The 23,068-nt window shown below is 47.5% G+C and overlaps 1 protein-coding gene across 5 annotated transcripts in view; it reads left to right on the forward strand.

Moving 5' to 3' along the window:
• The window catches only part of LOC129829982 (signal peptide, CUB and EGF-like domain-containing protein 3), a 124,222-nt gene that overhangs the window by 48,001 nt on the left and 53,153 nt on the right, over positions 1 to 23,068 (forward strand). For all 5 annotated transcript variants that reach the window (XM_055892066.1, XM_055892065.1, XM_055892068.1 and 2 more), the window contains exons 3-4: positions 2,511 to 2,636; positions 17,686 to 17,820. In XM_055892066.1, the coding sequence (XP_055748041.1) occupies positions 2,511 to 2,636; positions 17,686 to 17,820 (261 nt within the window). The remainder of the gene's footprint in view (positions 1 to 2,510; positions 2,637 to 17,685; positions 17,821 to 23,068) is intronic.

A 23,068-nucleotide genomic window follows, 5' to 3' on the forward strand; every position in this document is an offset into this window, starting at 1 on the left:
GAACAACAATAAATTAAAGCAACAGTAGTAGACCAGTGTCAATATGACTTGAGAAGACATATGACCTGGTATGAAAGACAAAACAAAACTAAGCTAAATGGGAAATATTATCAATATTACTTTGCATTTTTCACTGGCTGTCCCTCAGGTTGTGGCAGGAGGACACATATTTGGCTGCCAAAACTGCACATTTTGGCTTTTCACCCAATAAATATTTGATTTTTTCTTTATCTTTTATAGTTTCAAATTCTTTGTATTGAGTTATAATTTTGGGAAAGAAATGTGCTCTTAGGTCTGAGTATTTGTCACAGTGTAGTAGGAAATGCACCTCTGTCTCTACCTCTCCTCTGGAGCAGAGTGAGCACAGCCTGTCCTCTCTGGGCAGCCCTCTCTCTCTCTCTCTTTGCCTCTCTCTCCTACCACCGAATCATACCTCAGCTGTTATCTCCCTGTCTTCATGGACAAATTCACTTTCCCCATCCACAATTACTGTACCCTCTCTGCCTGCCTCTAAAGGTTGAGTCAACTTGACTTACTAATATTTATAGTACGTTACATACAGTGGGGAGAACAAGTATTTGATACACTGCCGGTTTTGCAGGTTTTCCTACTTACAAAGCATGTAGAGGTCTGTAATTTTTATCATAGGTACACTTCAACTATGAGAGACGGAATCTAAAACAAAAATCCAGAAAATCACATTGTATGATTTTTAAGTAATTAATCTGCATTTTATTGCATGACATAAGTAATTGATAACCTACCAACCAGTAAGAATTCCGGCTCTCACAGACCTGTTAGTTTTTCTTTAAGAAGCCCTCCTGTTCTCCACTCATTACCTGTATTAACTGCACCTGTTGGAACTCGTTACCTGTATAAAAGACACCTGTCCACACACTCAATCAAACAGACTCCAACCTCTCCACAATGGCCAAGACCAGAGAGCTGTGTAAGGACATCAGGGATAAAATTGTAGACCTGCACAAGGCTGGGATGGGCTACAGGACAATAGGCAAGCAGCTTGGTGAGAAGGCAACAACTGTTGGCGCAATTATTAGAAAATGGAAGAAGTTCAAGATGACGGTCAATCAACCTCAGTCTGGGGCTCCATGCAAGATCTCACCTCTTGGGGCATCAATGATCATGACGAAGGTGAGGGATCAACCCAGAACTACACGGCAGGACCTGGGACCACAGTCTCAAAGAAAACCATTAGTAACACACTACGCCGTCATGGATTAAAATCCTGCTGCGCACGCAAGGTCCCCCTGCTCAAGCCAGCGCATGTCCAGGCCCGTCTGAAGTTTGCCAATGACCATCTGGATGATCCAGAGGAGGAATGGGAGAAGGTCATGTGGTCTGATGAGACAAAAATAGAGCTTTTTGGTCTAAACTCCACTCGCCTTGTTTGGAGGAAGGAGAAGGATGAGTACAACCCCAAGAACACCATCCCAACCGTGAAGCATGGAGGTAGAAACATCATTCTTTGGGGATGCTTTTCTGCAAAGGGGACAGGACAACTGCACCGTATTGAGAGGAGGATGGATGGGGCCATGTATCGCAAGATCTTGGCCAACAACCTCCTTCCCTCAGTAAGAGCATTGAAGATGGGTCGTGGCTGGGTCTTCCAGCATGACAACGACCCGAAACACACAGCCAGGGCAACTAAGGAGTGGCTCCGTAAGAAGCATCTCAAGGTCCTGGAGTGGCCTAGCCAGTCTCCAGACCTGAACCCAATAGAAAATCTTTGGAGTGAGCTGAAAGTCCGTATTGCCCATCGACAGCCCAGAAACCTGAAGGATCTGGAGAAGGTCTGTATGGAGGTGTGGGCCAAAATCCCTGCTGCAGTGTGTGCAAACCTGGTCAAGAACTACAGGAAACGTATGATCTCTGTAATTGCAAACAAAGGTTTCTGTACCAAATATTAAGTTCTGCTTTTCTGATGTATCAAATACTTATGTCATGCAAATTAATTACTTAAAAATCATATAATGTGATTTTCTGGATTTTTGTTTTAGATTCTCTCACAGTTGAAGTGTACCTATGATAAAAAATTACAGACCTCTACATGCTTTGTAAGTAGGAAAACCTGCAAAATCGGCAGTGTATCAAATACTTGTTCTCCCCACTGTATATCACATCAGGTCTTGTTTCATACCCATTTACTCCCATCACACCCACTCACTGATTCAGTCTATTCTCATGTGCATCTTTTTTGTCTTCTGCTCTTGGATTTGTTGTGCTTATGCAGATTTCATGAGGGATACATGCAACATTTCTGACCTAAATGCAAACAATTGTTGAAATAAAATACTCCTTAAATATGTCTTACAAGTAGCAAAGTTTGTCATACCAATCTCTGTTTTATTTGACCAACAACACCCTCTCAGGCTATATGCTGAGTGAAACCAAGGGTGGTGGGGTTCAGGTCAATCATTAACATCACATAGTCCTGACCCATACCCTTTACCCATTTCATAACCCGTCCCTCTGTCTCTTCCTCCCTGCAGATTTAGACGAGTGTGCGAGTGAGTACAACGGTGGCTGTGTCCATGACTGCATCAACATCCCGGGGAACTACAGGTGCACATGCTATGACGGCTTCCGGCTGGCACACGACGGACACAACTGCCTTGGTGAGTGTGTGTGAGTGCGTCCTGGTGGGTGTTTGCTGATGAACAGATGTATGACCTTGTGTCCTTACAGTCATTTTGCTGGATAGCTCAAGGAGAGAACTATACTGAACAAAAATCTAAACGCAACATGTAAATATTGCTCCCATGTATCATGCGCTGAAATAAAAGATCCCAGAAACATACGCACAAAAAGCTTATTTGTCTCAGATTTTGTGCAAAAATTTGTTTACATCCCTGTTAGTGAGCATTTGTCCTTTGCCAAGATAATCCATCCAACTGACAGATGTGGCATATCAACAAGCTGATTAAACAGCATCATCATTACCCAGGTGCATCTTGTGCTGAGGACAATAAAAGGCCACTCTAAAATGTACAGTTTTGTCACACACCACAATGCTACAGATGTCTCAAGTTTTGAGGGAGCATGCAATTGGCATGCTGACTGCAGGAATGTCCACCAGAGCTGTTGCCAGACTATTGAATGTTCATTTCTCTACCATAAGCCACCTCCAACCTCGTTTTAGAGAATTTGGCATTATGTCCAACCGGCCTCACAACCTGCAGACCACATGTAACCACACCAGCCCAGAACTTCTACATCTGCGGGATCGTCTAAGGAATGGGGCCCAACCCTGGCTGTGCCCCTGCCCAGTCATGTGAAATCCATAGATTAGGGCCTAATTTATTTATTTCAAATTACTGTTTTCCTTATCTGAACTGTAACTCAGTAAAATCTTTGAAACTGTTGCATATTGCGTTTATATTTTCACACACATAAGGTCCCTGAGTAGGAAATGCCTGGTTTCCTTTCAACGGCACATGTGCAAGTCTTAAATATTGAACTTGACATAATTCATGTTGTTGCATGAATGTACTGTATCTTCCAGACTGGATGTCTATCATACCTCAAAAAAGGCCTTTGGGGCTGGGATGATTTATTTGTCAGGGCTAATGTGTGACTTTTAGACTACTACCACAGATAGAGCAATGAGACAGATATTTCACCGGATGCATAAATGTGAAGCATCCGGTTGACGTTTCCAGTCACTACCAAATATGGTGATGAGAGGAAGCCATGTGGCCGGCGGTGGGAGAAGAAGAAGCGAGATGGATTTTGGACAGCATTCTGCAAAATTTCTCATCAATAAAACATTTGATCTCCATAGAGTTTTCTGTTTCCAAACTGGACTCTGTAACAAACAGAGTGGGTTGCGTTTAGTAGACTTTACCCATTTCCAACGTTTGATTAGGAGAGCAAGGGCCAATTTAGTTGTTGCACACGCGCACTTCACAGGGTAGGCATTCCCTAATGGAAATATGAAAATATGCTAGAACAAGCCAATAGGATCTCACTAGCTCATGTTTGACTCTGCCCACTTTCTTGCTCGTTCTGCCCACTATGATTAATTTGCTCCCATTAAAAAGACAGGTTCGGGTCTATCTTGGGTTAGTTATAAAAAATCTTTGCTACTACTGTAGTTCACTTCTGGAAGACGTTTCCTGGTCCCACCTAGCAGGTAGACTATCCTCTCACGACTTATTTTTTCCACATGCGAATAAAGCCTCCTGTTTTTTCAACAGGTCAGGGTAGTACTACAACAGTGTGCCATTCATATCAGCCCCATGGAGCACACCTTTAACTTAAAAGGTTACAAAATTAAGGGAAAGTCATTCTTCTCAGGTGCTAAACATAGCCACCCTCCCTTTCCTTCTCCCCCTCTATTCTTCTCTCCCTCTCTCCACAGTCTCCCACTCCCTTTACCCTCCCTCCCTCCCTCTACCATCTCCCCTCTCCCTCCTCTCCCTCTCCCACAGGCTCCCTCTCCCTGCTCCAAAACCTCAAGTCAAACCTGGCTTCTCCTCAGACAGAAACATGATTTGAACCTCATCATGAAACATTTGAAACGTTTATGTTGTTTGTTGCTGTGTGTTGACCATGAATGAGAATAACTACTCTGATCTGTCATAGACAGGTTATGTGTTGACCATGAATGATAATAACTACTCTGATCTGTCATAGACAGGTTATGTGTTGATCATGAATGATAATAACTACTCTGATCTGTCATAGACAGGTTATGTGTTGATCATGAATGATAATAACTACTCTGATCTGTCATAGACAGGTTATGTGTTGACCATGAATGATAATAACTACTCTGATCTGTCATAGACAGGTTATGTGTTGACCATGAATGAGAATAACTACTCTGATCTGTCATAGACAGGTTATGTGTTGACCATGAATGAGAATAACTACTCTGATCTGTCATAGACAGGTTATGTGTTGACCATGAATGAGAATAACTACTCTGATCTGTCATAGACAGGTTATGTGTTGACAGATGTCTCTCTCTCTTCTCTGTAAATCATTGTCTCTCTGTATTATTGTCAGTTTACAAAATGCTTCATTGGTGTAGGATAGAGGGATTATGGGTTGGTGGTGAATTAAATCAGTGTATTCTTTCTAGCACGCTAACATGAACAGTAGATAAACTATTTATCAGCACTTAACCTACAACTTTACTTATCAACATCGTATACCTGCTGTGGGCATTAAAAGTCAACAACCACTCATGTATGTTTCTCATGCCCTTAAAGAACTGAAAGTAGCAAAGTGTCTCTCTCTCTCTCTCTCTTTCCTAACTCAAAACAAGTGTACAGTCTGAGGCAGGGTTATTTTCCAAGTCATTTAGCATGGCCTATTTATTTGTGTGTGGATCATTTGCTATGCTGTGGATGAGCTCTTCCCTTGCATGCAGGTGTGTAACTGGAGTATCTGCGGTTGTATGCCTGCTGCCTCTTCAGGCCAAGCTTCCATCAATCCCTTTGATATATTTCCCTCTGTTTTATCATCCATGCACTTGTTTTATGTGCAGGCAAACACACGCACACACACACACACAAACAAACACAAACACGCACGCACTCACGTACACAGAGATGTACACACCCTTGCATACACGCACCCTTGCACATACTCACACACACACATAGTTCTGTATTCAATTGTTTGTTTGTGTGTGTGTGTGTTCATGTGAGGATGACTTGTTATGTGTGTATCATCCTATAAATATTCCTGCCACGGTTCTACTTCAGTGTTCTTCACCGATGACCTGTTGGCCAGCAGGCAGAGAAATCATCCAACTGACCCTGCTTTTCCTGTTCTCTCTCTCCCTCACAGGTCTCTGCAGGTTTTCATGGATTTAGATGTATAAAATGAATCCTTGTCCTTCTGCATTACACATGGTGTCACTGGGAATATGCCGTAGTTAGTCCCCCCACAGATGTAAATAACAAGTGGATGAATCATCATTGAATCATTTGAATCGTTTGACCTCCCATAGAGACAGTGCAATAACACGTTCAGTGAAACAGATGTCACTTTTTTTGCAGGCATTCAACGGCTAACAAATGTAAAGCATGTAATTAGCGATAAACTATTTTGAGTGGGTAAGGCATGTAATGGTGCTGAAAAGGTTTCTAGTCTCTGAGCGCCACCTATTATTTCTCAGCAATTACCCTGGCCTTGTGGGTTGGATGAGAGTTTGGAAGATTTGGAAAGAAAACCTTATACATCTCCGCTCCAGAATGCTAAGAGATTCATCCTTACCACAGAAACAGGGAAGGAAGAAGCATTGGTGGGGGTTTCATGTTACCCCTCAATTTCCTACAGGTTTAAGTGCTTTTAGACCCCTTCGATAAGATTAGTTCGATTGGCCTGTAACTGGAGTGGCTGTGCAGCTGGTGCCCAAAGGAGATCAGACCTAATTGAGGCTCTGGCTAGTGGGTTGGAGAACAGACTGACACCTGGATGAGACAGGGCAGATGTATCACTTTAATCAGTGAGTGATTCACCTGATCTGATCCTCCAAAGTTCACATAGAGCCAAGTCCCCTTTGCTCTTACCAACAGAAACATCTATTGTTTAACAGCTGACGTTGATGATTCACATGCTTGGGATGGCTTTGATTCCCTCACTCCTCTACTCTCCTGTTGCCCTCTATCACACAGGCCTAGCCCTCTCCTCTCCTCTCCTCTCCTCTCCTCTCCTCTCCTCTCCTCTCCTGTTGCCCTCTATCACACGGCCCTGGCCCCTCCTCTCCTGTTGCCCTCTGTCACATGGTCCTGGCCCCTCCTCTCCTCTCCTGTTGCCCTCTGTCACACTGCCCTGGTCCCTCCTCTCCTCTCCTGTTGCCCTCTGTCACACAGCCCTGGCCCCTCCTCTCCTCTCCTCTCCTCTCCTCTCCTCTCCTCTCCTCTCCTCTCCTCTCCTCTCCTCTCCTGTTTCTCTCTGTCAGACGGCCCTGGCCCCTCCTCTCCTGTTGCCCTCTGTCACACGGTCCTGACCCCTCCTCTCCTGTTGCCCTCTGTCACACTGCCCTGGTCCCTCCTCTCCTCTCCTGTTGCCCTCTGTCACACGGCCCTGGCCTCTCCTCTCCTCTCCTCTCCTCTCCTCTCCTCTCCTCTCCTCTCCTCTCCTGTTGCCCTCTGTCAGACGGCCCTGGCCCCTCCTCTCCTCTCCTGTTGCCCTCTGTCACACGGCCCTGGCCCCTCCTCTCCTGTTGCCCTCTGTCACACTGCCCTGGTCCCTCCTCTCCTCTCCTGTTGCCCTCTGTCACACAGCCCTGGCCCCTCCTCTCCTCTCCTCTCCTCTCCTCTCCTGTTTCTCTCTGTCAGACGGCCCTGGCCCCTCCTCTCCTGTTGCCCTCTGTCACACGGTCCTGACCCCTCCTCTCCTGTTGCCCTCTGTCACACTGCCCTGGTCCCTCCTCTCCTCTCCTGTTGCCCTCTGTCACACGGCCCTGGCCTCTCCTCTCCTCTCCTCTCCTGTTGCCCTCTGTCAGACGGCCCTGGCCCCTCCTCTCCTCTCCTGTTGCCCTCTGTCACACGGCCCTGGCCCCTCCTCTCCTGTTGCCCTCTGTCACATGGTCCTGGCCCCTCCTCTCCTCTCCTGTTGCCCTCTGTCACACGGCCCTAGCCCCTCCTCTCCTGTTGCCCTCTGTCACACGGCCCTGGCCCCTCCTCTCCTGTTGCCCTCTGTCACACGGCCCTGGCCCCTCCTCTCCTCTCCTGTTTCCCTCTGTCACACGGCCCTGGCCCCTCCTCTCCTCTCCTGTTTCCCTCTGTCACACGGCCCTGGCCCCTCCTCTCCTCTCCTGTTGCCCTCTGTCACACGGCCCTGGCCCCTCCTCTCCTCTCCTGTTGCCCTCTGTCACACGGTCCTGGCCCCTCCTCTCCTCTCCTGTTGCCCTCTGTCACACGGCCCTGGCCCCTCCTCTCCTCTCCTGTTGCCCTCTGTCACACGGCCCTGGCCCCTCCTCTCCTCTCCTGTTGCCCTCTGTCACATGGTCCTGGCCCCTCCTCTCCTCTCCTGTTGCCCTCTGTCACACGGCCCTGGCCCCTCCTCTCCTCTCCTGTTGCCCTCTGTCACACGGCACTGGCCCCTCCTCTCCTCTCCTGTTGCCCTCTGTCACATGGTCCTGGCCCCTCCTCTCCTCTCTTGTTGCCCTCTGTCACACGGCACTGGCCCCTCCTCTCCTGTTGCCCTCTGTCACACGGCCCTGGCCCCTCCTCTCCTCTCCTGTTGCCCTCTGTCAGACGGCCCTGGCCCCTCCTCTCCTCTCCTGTTGCCCTCTGTCACACGGCCCTGGCCTCTCCTCTCCTCTCCTCTCCTGTTGCCCTCTGTCACACGGCCCTGGCCCCTCCTCTCCTCTCCTGTTGCCCTCTGTCACACGGCCCTGGCCCCTCCTCTCCTGTTGCCCTCTCTCACACGGTCCTGGTCTTAGCCAGCAGGGGTTGCTGTGTCTGCTAGTCAGGCCAGGGGCCAGGTTGGGCTAGGCAGGAGTCGCCAACGAGGCGTTCTTCTGGCCCCCACCAACCGGCCAGCACCACATGACTCCTGGTAATTGGCTCGAGCAGTGTTAATGATGTTGGGTGGCAGTGGCAGGCGGCAGAGCCCTACACACCTCACAAAGACATTAGGAAGTCAGGAATTCAGGTGGAAGCAATGTGATGTCACAGCACAGTGAATCTGTTCATGTGGAGTAAGATGTCTCTGTGGGTCGCTGTATAATTTACCTCATGGTCCTCTCTGTAGTCACTGATGTCTCGAGATCTCTACGATGAGGCACACTGTAGTGAAGAAGTGAAGCGGAAACAATCTTATTATATTCTTTATGAGCGAAATCACTTTTTTTAAAGGCCTTTACTGAATTACCTCCACAAGTTCATAATGATGTTGGGAGAGAAGGACTTTTGATGCTCTTAAAAAGTAGACTATTTTTTTATTTGAATTCAAGTCAAAACACACATCCACATAACAATCAAAAGCAAATGCATGATGTCCATTGTTCCCCACGAAGATACAAATGTCCCCACATTGATGAGCTCTGTGTTTTCTTTTATATGGTTCTCTAGAACCCCACATCCTTCTTATCATTGGTACGGCCATTGGAATTGCTCAAGTAGGGATATATGGTGCCAAAAACTGTATCATTAACATCTGTACAAGAACACCCTGATGGATTTATAGCTACCAAAACACAAATCACATCTTCACTAACCTTTGGCCTCGGCAGAAAACACTGTCTGTCTGTGTTCTCTGGAAGGAAGAAGCACTGCATGGAGCACCCTGTTCCTAACCTTCCACCACTCCCTCTCCATATCTCTCTCTCTCTCTAAATTCAATTCAAAGGGCTTTATTGGCATGGGAAACATATGTTTACATTGCCAAAGCAATTGAAATGGATAAACAAATGTGAAATAAACAATAAAAAGTGAACAGCAAATATTACACTCACACAAGTTCCAAAAGAATATAGACATTTCAAAATGTTATATAATGTCTATATACAGTGTTTTAACGATGTGCAAATAAAGTTTAAAAAAGTCAAATAAATCAACCTTTATATGGGTTGTATTTACAATGGTGTTTGTTCTTCACTGGTTGCCATTTTCTTGGGTCAACAGGTCTCAAATCTTGATGCTGTTATTGCACACTGTGGTATTTCACCCAATAGATATGGGAGTTTATCAAAATTGTTTTTTTTTCAAATTCATTGTGGATCTGTGTAATCTTAGGGAAATATGTGTCTCTAATATGGTCATACATTTGGCAGGAGGTTAGGAAGTGCAGCTCAGTTTCCACCTCATTTTGTGGGAAGTGTGCACATAGAGTAGCCTGTCTTCTCTTGAGGGCCAGGTCTGCCTACGGCAACCTTTTTTAATCTCTCTCTCTCTCTTTCTCTCTCTCTCTCTCTCTCTCTCTCTCTCTCTCTCTCTCTCTCTCTCTCTCTCTCTCTCTCTCTCTCACACACACACATTGTCCTGTCAGTTGTAGGAGCGGTACCTAGGGTCTCAGACTCACATAACTTGTGTTTAGTTAAGAGAGAACAATATCAATACTATTGCTTATAACACCTTTACTTATGTTAAAGTAACAATATGATTATCCTCAGTCATCTGCTGTCAATGAAGAGCATGAACTACTGTATAGTCAAATTCTATTTCAACTTCAAACCAAAGTTGTCTGCATGAAATGTCCTTATTCTCCGATGTGATAATCCCATTCCCATGGCAACAGCCCTCTGACTAAGTGTTTTCTCCCCAATCTATTGTGACAGCTTTGAGTGATCGCTTGGTTGAGCCTGTACCTCTAATCCCCAGGGATCTTGTTCTAAGGCTGGCTAATCAAACTGCCAGGATTCAGCCTGATGTATTATTGACCAGGGGGCTGATGGGAAAGTCCAGTCATCAGAAAGCCTCATGTTGATTCACTCCATCCTCACTCTTTGAAGCACGCATCCTTTGATGCATCACTTTTAAGTGCTTTTGTTACACTTTAAATGGTAGTGTGATAACCCCTCACATGACTAGATTTTGACAGATAGTGTTTTATTCTCTTCTGGACATGAGTAGATTACTTTACCCTCACTGTTCCCCTGTGGTCATCATGCGGGTCAGTCTGTTGGCTATCTGAGAGGGAGCCCGGATAATGATGCCTTGGTTAACCCCTCTACTCTCCTAGCATGGCCAAGAGGAAAGGCTATCACTCCTCTGGTTTGATCCAGGGGAAATCACAAAGTCTAGGCTCTTAGTAATAAACCTCTCCTCCACCATCTCTCCATTGCAGATGCAGATACCCAGAACTATCTAGTCAGATACCCTCCCAGTGCAATCAATTTGCTGTTGTTTTTACACACACAGATCAGGTTTGGTCATGGAGGCTTTCCACAGTCCAGGAAGAGGAGATGGAGGGTGGAGTGATGAGTTGCAAGGGAGGAGGAGGATTTGGGTTTGGTGTATTAGCTGGTTCCCGAAGAGGATATCAACACTCTCTTTCCCTCAGGATTGTTCGGCCCCATTCACCATGACATGAACAATTCCAGCTGAGCCGACTGGCAGGGGAAACTCAAGCCTAGGATTGGGCTTTAGGGATGTAAGCATCCAGCAGACAGCCAGCCGTCAGGGCCTCTTGTCTTCTTGGCACCAGCCTGTTCACCCCAAACACACATCCTGGGGTTTGTTTTTAAAATACTTCCAGACTTCTTTTGGAGGAACTGAGGAATACCATTTGGTATGACCAAAGCTCATTTTTCATTTATGGGATAACTGAGTGAGACAGTGGGAATTCAGGCGCTCTGTGTATATTTACCAAAAATCGTTACCTGAGCGACGAGCTCATCGTTGGAGGCTGGGTTTCAATCAAAGCAGCATTAGCTTTGTTTATATCGTGTTAGTATGACAACAAGCTGTTCCACTGAATTCAAATCTAAATACAGCCTAAGCAAAGCCTTGTTTGTTTTTGTGTGTTGTGGTCACGCTAGTCAGGGTTTAAATCATCCTGAGTAAAAGTGACCTGAATGTACAACACTATACATTGGCTTAACCTAAGGAAGTGCATTGACTAAGAAACACAAAGTATCTCTAGTCTAGTAGCACTCCCACTGCTCTGATTTCAGTTTCTCACCCACCCAGCTAACCGACAGAGAGCATGCGTGGCCTCAGGCAACACATCAATTTATGCATCCTCCTGCTGACATGTGCCTGATTAGTGCTGTGTGTTTGTTTACACGTGGCCAGTGTCTGTGTGCACTGAGTGCTCCTCATCAAAGCGTCTCGGCTCGGTTCAAACCTGGCGCCGTGGTCACCATTCAGTGAAGAGGGTGAAAAGAGTCATGTCATTGAACTCCAGCAGCAATGGAGAGGAAAGAGGAAATAATCTAATCCTGTTTAAAAGAGAAAGGATCTTGTTTTAATTTGGGACTATGCTCCTTCCTTCCTGCCCTTCCTTCCTTCCTTCCTTCCTTCCTTCCTTCCTTCCTTCCTTCCTTCCTTCCTTCCTTCCTTCCTTCCTTCCCTCCCTCCCTCTCTCCCTCTCTCCCTCTCTCCCTCTCTCCCTCTCTCCCTCCCTCCCATCTACCGATGCTCAGCGAAGCCAAAGGGATGTTTATCCTCATAATGTCTCCTTCACCTACCAGAGCAGCTCAGGCAGCATGCCTTTAGCCTGGCCCTTACTGCTGCCTTATTAGGTAGCGTGTGTTTCTAAAACCCCTGTAAATGAAAAGCACAAACAGGGTGAATGGCCGGCCTCGGTCTCACCTCCTCATTTCTCTGGGATGTCTGCTCTGGTCTGGACCACAAAGACTTCTGTCTGTCTGCCTGCCTGCCTTCCTGCCTGCCTTCCTGTCTGTATGTATGTGTCTGTCTGCTGGTTGGGCCTGTTGAAACACAAATCTTGGTCAGCACTGAGGAGGAGATACACATAGTTTTCTATTTTTCACCTCAAAACTCCGGTGCTGGGTCAGCAATAAATGCCCAGAGAGTCACTGAACCCTTTTAGGAAAAAAGACGAACGCGTCTCCAAAATACGGCTTGAGGAGTTTTTGTAACTCAATCACCATGTTTACACGGCTCCGAAGCTCAGCACAAGGCCAAATGTTATATATACAGTCAAGGCTATCTGAGAAACCAGCGGACATGGCCTCCGCAAACACAACCAATCTCTTAATCTTCCCTTTTTCCCCTCTCCTCCTCGCAGCGAATCGAGGGATAGAATGGAGAGATGTCTCATTTTGCTGAACTGAGGCAGCCCTTTTGACTTCATTAAGACGTTATTCCATCCTCTACAGATATTTTTTTTGTTAACGTTTTAAATCCAAATAAATGAGCACTTCTCCTGGCCATGCCAGAATCCCTTTCCGCTTGGAAATATTTGCTTTGGATGCCAGCCTTGCCCAGCACAAAACACAGGCAATTATTGGAGCCATTTGAACAGGAGAGATCTACTGACAGGCGATGCCTCATTTGGAGGGATGAAGGAATCAGGAAATTAAGCCATCATTAATGCACTGGGGGTTTGGAAAGATATTTCCTTTTTGAGGCTGACTGCGTATGTGGTGTGCATTTTTGTATGTGTCAAGAGTGTATTTCTGTGTGTGTTTGTGTGTGTGTATGTGTGTGCGCTCGTGTGCACTCATACTTGTGTGTGAGCACACTTGTGTTGGTGTGTGTATTTGGGCGTATGTTTCATGGGGGTTGGTGTTTGGCTTTACAGTTTATCTGCAAAGGTGCAGCTGCAGGTTCCTTGCAGCTAAGCTGAAAGGTGTTACCGCTGCCACTCTCCCTCTCTCTCACTGTGGAGAAAGACTCTGTCAAGTCAAAGCAGCTGCACTGAGGCTGGGGTGGATTGCAGCTCTGCTTAAATGGAGCACATTTCTCCACAACGAAATGACTCAACTTCTTTAACCTTCATAGACCCTCTAGTCTGTCCTTATAACACTAAGTGTATTTAGCATCTCTTTTCAAGGATGCAGGGACAGACACGTCACCTGGATGGCAGTTGGGCTCAGGTTTTCCCAGTGGGCCTGAGTGACATGATGACATTGTTTTGAGAGGAGGGAGGCATCGGTGCTGATGGAGTGTGAGAACAGAGGACTAGACTTGTGGTCAGGAGGGTCACATGCCACTAACCCACTTAGCTACCCCAGAGGTTTCTGTCTAGTCAGGTTCCAATTTGACATCACTCAGGAGTTTGAGGTGTGTGTGTGTGTGTGTGTGTGTGTGTGTGTGTGTGTGTGTGTGTGTGTGTGTGTGTGTGTGTGTGTGTGTGTGTGTGTGTGTGTGTGTGTGTGTGTGTGTGTGTGTGTGTGTGTGAAAGAGAGAAGGACAGAGTGAAGTTTAATTTCTAACTATGCTGGGCTGAGAATCCCCCAGAAAGGAAACTTCATCCAGAGGCCTTCTCAGACTGGAAAAATAGGCAGAAAATGAGTTTCACATGACAGTTTATAAAAAAAAGCCTTGTGTATACAGCAGATGATTGATGTGTCGAGCATGGGGATGGATAGGGTTCCAGGGACAGAGCACAGGTCTCCAGGGGAGAAGGAGGCCTTGAGGCAAGGCACTGTCCGTTAAAAGGGATACTGGGCTGGCTACTAACATTACTAATATCTAATGACGTAGAGAGGTCTTTCCTTGGGAAAGAGGTCTTCTGACCTCAATGGGACTTCCTGGTTAAATAAAGGTTGAATAAAAATATACTGTATGTAATATTGTATGACACTGTGCAAGACCTTCCATTTTATAAGGTTTTCTAAGATTAGTGGATGGCCCCAAAGGTCCCTAATTTGATACTGTTGAGTATTTTTTCAGCACCATAAAATGGTGGTGTCACGAACGTCGTAAGAAGCGGACCAAAGCGCAGCGTGGTTAGAATACATTCTTCAATATTAAATGAAGACAAAAATGAAGAACACTTGACAAACTATACAAAACAATAAACGACGAACGTGAAGCTAATGAAAACTAGTGCTGACACAAACACTACACATAGACAATAACCCACAATACAAAACAGGCTACCTAAATATGGTTCCCAATCAGAGACAATGCAAAACACCTGTCTCTGATTGAGAACCATATCAGGCCAAACACAGAAGTAGACAAACCAGACAAACAACATAGAATGCCCACTCAAATCACACCCTGACCAAACAAAACATCAAACATACAAAGCAAACTATGGTCAGGGCGTGACAGTACCCCCCCCCCCCCTCAAGGTGCGGACTCCGGCCGCAAAACCTGAACCTATAGGGGAGGGTCTGGGTGGGCATCTATCCGCGGTGGCGGCTCTGGCGCTGGACGTGGCCCCCACTCCACCATAGTCAATCCCCGCTTCCGTGGCCTCCTAGGAACGGCGACCCTCCTAAATGACCCCACTCCACTGAGGGGCGCCTCTGAACTGAGGGGCAGCTCCGGACTGAGGGGCAGCTCCGGACTGAGAGGCAGCTCCGGACTGAGGGGTAGCTCATGACTGAGGGGTAGCTCATGACTGAGGGGTAGCTCATGACTGAGGGGTAGCTCATGACTGGCGGGCGGCTCTGGCGGCTCAGGACAGACGGGTGGCTCTGACGGCTCAGGACAGATGGGCGGCTCAGGCGGCGCTGGACAGAAGGGCAGCTCAGACGGCGCTGGACAGACGGGCAGCTCAGACGGCGCTGGACAGACGGGCAGCTCAGACGGCGCTGGACAGACGGGCAGCTCAGACGGCGCTGGACAGACGGGCGGCTCAGACTGCGCTGGGCAGACGGGCAGCTCAGACGGCGCTGGGCAGACGGGCAGCTCAGATGGCGCTGGGCAGATGGGCAGCTCAGGCTTGCCGAGGCGCACTGTAGGCCTGGTGCGTGGTGCCGGAACTGGTGGTACCGGGCTGGGGACACGCACCACTGGTCGAATGCGGGGATTAGGAACAGGGCATACTGGACCCTGGAGACACACAGTAGGCCTGGTGCGTGGTGCCGGAACTGGTGGTACCGGACTGGGGACACGCACCACTGGGCGAGTGCGGGGAGGAGGAACAGGGCTTACAGGGCTCTGGAGACACACAGGAAGCCTGGTGCGTGGTGTTGGCACTGGTGGTACTGGATAGACCGGACCGTGAAGACGCACTGGAGGTCTCGAGCTAATGGCCTGCACAACCCGTCCTGGCTGGATGGTAACTCTAGCTCGGTACGTGCGGGGCGCAGGCACAGGACGCAGTGGGCTGTGCAGACATACGGGAGACACAGTGCGCAACGCCGGAGCAGGATATCCTGGCCCGAGGAGACCCACTGGCTGTCTGGAGAGCAGGGATGGCACCATCTTCCCTGGCTGGATCCTCACTCTAGCTCGGCAGATGCGGGGAGCTGGGATGTAGCGCACCGGGCTAAGCACGCGTACTGGAGACACTGTGCGTTCTACCGCATAACACGGTGCCTGACCAGTACGACGCTCTCTCTCTCCATAGTAAGCACGGGAAGTTGGCGCATGTCTCCTACCTGGCTTCGCAACACTCCCCGTGTGCCTCCACCCAATACATTTTTGGGGCTGCCTCTCGGGCTTCCTACCGCGCCGTCGTGCTCGTTTCGCCAACTCCATTCTCCTGTAACCCTCCTCGCACTGCTCGAGCGAATCCCAGGCGGGCTCCAGCAATCTCCCTGGGTCGACCGGCCACCTGTCTATCTCTTCCCAAGTTGTATAGTCCAGATTCTGCTCCCATGTCCAGAAATCCTGACATCGCTGCCTCTCCTGCTCCTGCCCGTTACCACGCTGCTTGGTCCTATTTTGGTGGGTTATTCTGTCACAAACGTCGTAAGAAGCGAACCAAAGCGCAGCGTGGTTAGAATACATTCTTCAATATTTAATGAAGACAAACATGAAGAACACTTGACAAACTATACAAAACAATAAACGACGAACGTGAAGCCAATGAAAACTAGTGCTGACACAAACACTACACATAGACAATAACCCACAATACAAAACAGGCTACCTAAATATGGTTCCCAATCAGAGACAACGCAAAACACCTGTCTCTGATTGAGAACCATATCAGGCCAAACACAGAAATAGACAAACCAGACAAACAACATAGAATGCCCACTCAGATCACACCCTGACCAAACAAAACATCAAGCATACAAAGCAAACTATGGTCAGGGCGTGACAGGTGGCTTGATGCTATAAATATCAAAGAGCTTACACCTGGTTGCACTTTGGTCCAATTCCCCATGTAGTTACCTGTGAGCTCTGACGTTTTTAACAAGTTGTTAGTGAATAGATGTTGTCCTGTTACCACTGATTGGGCGTAGTCTCAGAACACTTCTAGTAATATCTTATAGAGAGTAAGAGGCACAATGAAGTCTCAGTGGGATTAAATGCTATCTCAGCACCTACCATGTTAGAACCTACTCATTAGTCTACGGTGCTATGCCCTGTGGCAAAGCATTGCCCCCGGAGATAACTCTGTACAGACTGCTGCTGTGTGCTGCACTTCACTAGGCTTCAAGTGGCTCACCTCCCTCTCCTCCCCTCTCTACCCCCTACTCCCTCACCTTCCCCTCCCTTTCTTCTCCCTCTTTTCTCTCCCTCTCCCCTCTCCTCCCGCCTCCCTCCCCCTCTCGTGGCATTCCTTCATTGGAGGGGCTGACAGAGGCTCGTCATCGACAGGTATTCTGCCCCAGGTGGATCAGGTTACCACAGTTGCCAGTGGAGTGTATTGCTCAGGCTTAGTGCTTCACAGTTGGAGGCTTTCAAACTGTGAGCCCTATGCTCCATCTTCTGCCACGCAAGATAACTGTGAACTGAGACATCAACTCTTCAGACGCCTTTAGACAACCCCCTCCTGGCTTCTCTTGACCATCTCATATCTCCCCTCATGTTGTGACCTCTGCAGTCTACACTGCTGAAACCACCAAACCACTCCCCTGGTGCAATTGCATTAACATGCATGTTATTTTGCTCGTCATTTTCCAGAAATTATAATGAACAACTGTTGTCTCCTGTGTCAACGCTTCCATGACAACAATCTTTCATTTTGTTATGTTGCTGTTACAGTATATCATCATATCTAGTTTAATGCAGTAAAATCTAACTGACTGGGTGCAAAAAAGTAACTGCAGAGTAGATCCCTTACTCCAATTGACCATACTGGTTTATCTCCTTCTCCTCATTCCTGGACCCATTTGTTTTCTATGATTGGAATGATTGTTCACTTCCTGTTTCATTGCAGATGTGGATGAGTGTTCAGAGGGGAATGGTGGATGTCAGCAGATCTGTGTCAACATGATGGGCAGCTACGAGTGCCGCTGCAGAGAAGGATTCTTCCTGAGCGACAACCAGCACACCTGCATCCAAAGGCCTAAAGGTTAGCCTTGCATCCTCAACATGCACACACACGCATACACACACACACATACACACACACACACACACACACACACAAGCATTCCAGCGAAGGGACTGCTCCAGATTTATGGTGCAGGAGAGGATACCAGTATGAGCTCATTAGTCCTGCTCTCTGATCTGAAGGTACCTGGTAAACTGCTGCTGTCATGACCTCATTATGGTCCCATTCAGGGGAAGTATCATTTACACTTCAGATGGTGCATTTTCATTAAGCCTTATTTAAGCTTTACTACAAGTGAAAGGCTGTAGTCTGCATCTCAAATTGCACCCTATTTCCTATATAGTGTACTTCTTTTGATCAGGGCCCATAGGGCTCTGGTCAAAAGTAATGCACTATATAGAGAATAGGGTGCCATTTCGGACACATCACTACTGTAGCAATACTGCTGGCCTGCAGGTATGTGACTGATCTGATATGATAGGGAATCAAACCGGGTCTTTGACAGCAGGATCCGCCCTAACAGGTCTGCCCTGCAGCAAAGGTGAACAAAGGTAACAGTATGAGTGCTTAGAAAACACCTGAGCTGTGAGGAAAGCTGTGTGTTGTTATTTTCTGTCCTTTTCAAATGAGACTGATCTTATCTGGCAGTCTGACAGCTTTTTTGAAACATAACTGCCAGTGGTATGAATGGCCTTGGGGTGGCTGAGAGAAAATAAACTATTAAATGTGTAGCCAGGAGCGGGAACAAGACTTGTTTATGGAGAATTCCTGTGGGATTGGGATGGATGTGTCAGAGAATGGAAGGTGGCGAGCCAATCTTATCAGAGTCGTACATAGACATACCTGTAGAGGAACAACAACAATGACTGCTCCCATTAACTTGATTGATAAGTACATTACCATGCTTTTAATTTGATTATTTCCACTGAATAAGTCTCGAGATGGAGATGTTTTGTATTTTCATCCACCTGAATAAGGAAGCCCCAAGGTCTCTTTCACAAGGGAAACCTTGCATGCTGTTTCACTCTATTGTTCAGTACCACTAAAACAGAAAAAAATAGCCTCTATGATTTGAATACAACAGTCTCTTGAGGTCTCAGGGAAGGTGAAGTCACAGTGAGACAGATTATCTACACCTGCAGCCGTTGTCTGCTCCCAGTCTGCTCTCTGTCTGCTCCCAGTCTGCTCTCTGTCTGCTCTCTGTCTGCTCCCAGTCTGCTCTCTGTCTGCTCTCTGTCTGCTCCCAGTCTGCTCTCTCTCTTCTCCCAGTCTGCTCTCTGTCTCCTCCCAGTCTGCTCTCTGTCTGCTCCCAGTCTGCTCTCTGTCTGCTCTCTGTCTGCTCTCAGTCTGCCCTCTGTCTGCTCCCAGTCTGCCCTCTGTCTGCTCCCAGTCTGCTCGCTGTCTGCTCCCAGTCTGCTCTCTGTCTCCTCCCAGTCTGCTCTCAGTCTGCCCTCAGTCTGCTCTCTGTCTTCTCCCAGTCTGCCCTCAGTCTGCTCTCTGTCTGCTCCCAGTCTGCTCTCTGTCTGCTCTCTGTCTGCTCTCTGTCTGCTCTCAGTCTGCCCTCAGACTGCGCTCTGTCTGATCTCTGTCTGCTCCCAGTCTGCTCTCTGTCTGCTCTCTGTCTGCTCCCAGTCTGCTCTCTGTCTGCTCTCTGTCTGCTCCTAGTCTGCTCTCTGTCTTCTCCCAGTCTGCTCTCTGTCTGCTCTCTGTCTGCTCCCAGTCTGCTCTCTGTCTTCTCCCAGTCTGCTCTCTGTCTGCTCTCTGTCTGCTCCCAGTCTGCTCTCTGTCTTCTCCCAGTCTGCTCTCTGTCTGCTTTCTGTCTGCTCTCTGTCTGCTCTCTGTCTGCTTTCTGTCTGCTCTCTGTCTGCTCTGCTGGCTGCAGTGTGGCTGTGTGAACCGTTACCCAAGTGTTTTCTCTTTTCTTCTCTGCTCTCTCTCCAATCTTTCGCTCGTGTCCACATCGTGTCGTCTTTTGTATAGAGATAAATAGTAAAGGCGTCTTTTTGTAGGCACTTACTCCGCCATGGTTCGTTGGACAAAGCCTATGGGGAAAATGAATGCCGTTTTGAATGACACGGTGCAAGTCCTTCCATTTTAAAAGGTTTTCTAAGATTAAATGAATGGCATTTTTGGAGGGTTTTTGGATAAACACCGAAAGTAAGTTGTGTGGTGAACCCAGACTTAGGAGATCTTATACATTTTGTTCGAGGAGATAATCTTCATCAGCTGACGTCAACTTTTGTGAATTTTGAAGAATTTATGTAATGATAAAAAATGCATAAAGGCTTCATAATTCATAAAGGTCATGTTAACTGACTGATGTTATCTCATAGAACAAAACGTATAAGCCTGTGTTAACCTCAGACCTTATTTTCTGTGTTTATTCCAAAACCCTATTCATTCACCATAATTCTTTTCTATAGGGATGGCTAAACAATCCAGAGGTAACTTATTTCCGGGTTTTAGGACTACAAGCAAGCGAGCTCTATTGTCCTGACAGTGACCGTGACCAGTGATGTCACTATAGGATCTAGTTTCAGTCTCATGTAGTCTCAGAATAGAAAGCCAGGGATCTTTGAAGCCTGGTTTATGAGATCAATATGGCCTAGTGCATTGTCAATGTTTATGTTTCATAAGCACAGTGTTATTTGAGTGTAGCAAATGGCTGGATCGTGTGCTTCAAAGGAAAGGGTATGTCTGTCTCACTCAGGACCAGGCAGATAGCTCATAGGCTCATTCTCTCTCTCTCTCTCTCTCTCTCTCTCTCTCTCTCTCTCTCTCTCTCTCTCTCTCTCTCTCTCTCTCTCTGCTCTTCTCTCTCTCTCTCTCTCTCTCTCTCTCTCTCTCTCTCTCGTTCTCTCTTGCTCTCTCCCTCTCTCTCTCTCTCTCCCTTTCTCTCTTGCTCTCTCTCTCCTCTCTCTCTCTCTCTCTCTCTCTCTTGCTCTCTCCTCTCTCTCTTTCTCTCTTGGCTCTCTCTCTCTCTCCCTCTCTCTCCTCTCCCTTCTTTCTCTCTTGCTCTCTCCCTCTCTCTCTCCTCTCTCTCTTTCTCTCTTGCTCTCTCCCCCCCTCTCTCTCTCTCTCTTCTTTCTCTCTTGCTCTCTCTCTCCCTCTCTCCCCCTCCTCCTCTTTCTCTCTTGCTCTCTCTCTCTCTCTCCTCTCTCTCTCTCTCTCTCTCTCGTCCTTCTCTCTTCTCTCTCTCTCTCGCTCTCTCTCGGCTCTCTCTCTCTCTCCTCTCTCTCCTCTCTCCTCTCCCTCTCTCTCTCTCTCAATTCAATTCAATTCAATTCAATTTGCTTTATTGGCATGACGTAATAATGTACATATTGCCAAAGCTTATTTACAATATAAAAATGAGAATCAAAATGGTCAACGGGACAACAGTAACAACAATAACTAAGTGTCAAAAATCTCTCTCTTTCTCTCTTGCTCTCTCTCTCTCTCTCTCTCTCTCTCTCTCTCTCTCTCTCCTCGCTCTCTCTCTCTCTCTCTCTCTCTCTCTCTCTCTCTCTCTCTCTCTCTCTCTCTCGTCTCTCGTTCTCTCTTGCTTCCCTCTCCCTCTCTCTCTCTCTCTCCCTTTCTCTCTTGCTCTCTCTCTCTCTCTCTCTCTCTCTCTTTCTCTCTTGCTCTCTCTCTCTCTCTTTCTCTCTTGCTCTCTCTCTCTCTCTCCCTCTCTCTCTCTCTCTTTCTCTCTTGCTCTCTCCCTCTCTCTCTCTCTCTCTCTTTCTCTCTTGCTCTCTCCCCCCTCTCTCTCTCTCTTTCTTTCTCTCTTGCTCTCTCTCTCCCTCTCTCCCTCTCTCTTTCTCTCTTGCTCTCTCTCTCTCTCTCTCTCTCTCTCTCTCTCTCTCTCTCTCTCTCTCTCTCTCTCTCTCTCTCTCTCTCTCTCAATTCAATTCAATTCAATTCAATTTGCTTTATTGGCATGACGTAACAATGTACATATTGCCAAAGCTTATTTACAATATAAAAATGAGAATCAAAATGGTCAACGGGACAACAGTAACAACAATAACTAAGTGTCAAAAATCTCTCTCTCTCTCTCTTTCTCTCTTGCTCTCTCTCTCTCTCTCTCTCTCTCTCTCTCTCTCTCTCTCTCTCGATGAAGTACCCCATTGATGTTACATTTTTCATGTGAATAATATTGGTTTCATTGCTTCCAGATGAGCTCCATTTGGACAGTGAGATTAAAGCTGCCATACATCTACAAACTCACTTCACTCAACAGATCACTGCCTGTCATTTTTCCATTATTCTAGAAAAGACATTGGGAACAACAGCAGGTTGTATTATTATTGCTATTATTACAACAGTGTGTGCTAATAGGGAAAAGGAAGAAGCCAGTCGGCCGAGTTATTTGACAATAATCCTAACTCATCCTCAGCATTACCATTCTCAGCGTATTGAAATATTATGTTTAAGTGGCAAAGGCTACACTAATAGCCATTTGCGGGTTTTACGCACCAGCCAAACTTCCGGGAGAGCGCAATGGTTCTCTTTTGATTACACTAAAAGTCACAAAGAGAAAATATGGAATTAAACATACATTCTCGAGTGTATTTGCCAAGTTTGCTTACAGAAGACCCTCAGTACTTTCCTAAATACGGCCCTGGCCAGCCAACTCCTTAAACGTGTTAGGCCTGGGGTGCAGTTAGCTTTATCACCCTCATTAGAAAGACATCAGCTTCCCATTCCTTTCATCAATGGATCAGTTGTTACCCGGGTGAGTTAGGGGAGGGGGAGGCTGATAGGGAATGTTGCAGCTGGTCTGGGGTTAGGGCTGGCCTGGGTGTGGTGCTAGGGCTGGTCCGGGGCTGGGCTGGGATTAGGGCTGGTCTGGGTGTGGTGCTAGGGCTGGTCTGGGGCTGGTCCGGGGCTGAGGTAAGGCTGGTCTGGGTGTGGTGCTAGGGCTGGTCTGGGGCTGGTCCGGGGCTGAGCTGGGGTTAGGTCTGGGGTTCGGGCTGGGCTGGGGCTGGGGCTGGGGCTTGATCTGGGGCTGGGGCTTATTCTGGGGCTGGGCTAGGGCTGGGGATTGATCTGGGGCTTGGGACTATTCTACGGCTGGGCTAGGGCTGGGACTTATTCTGGGGCTGGTCCGGGGCTGGGCTAGGGCTAAGGCTGGGCTGGGGTTAGTGCTGGGCTGGGATGAGGCTTGATCTGGGGCTTGGGCTTATTCTGGGGCTGGGCTAGGGCTGGGGCTTGGTCTGGGGCTTGGTCTGGGGCTGGGCGCTACCAGGCTTTTCCCCTGCTGGCTGAGAGCCCTTGTTATTAG

Source organism: Salvelinus fontinalis, chromosome 31, assembly GCF_029448725.1.
Source record: "Salvelinus fontinalis isolate EN_2023a chromosome 31, ASM2944872v1, whole genome shotgun sequence".
NCBI lineage: Eukaryota > Metazoa > Chordata > Actinopteri > Salmoniformes > Salmonidae > Salvelinus > Salvelinus fontinalis.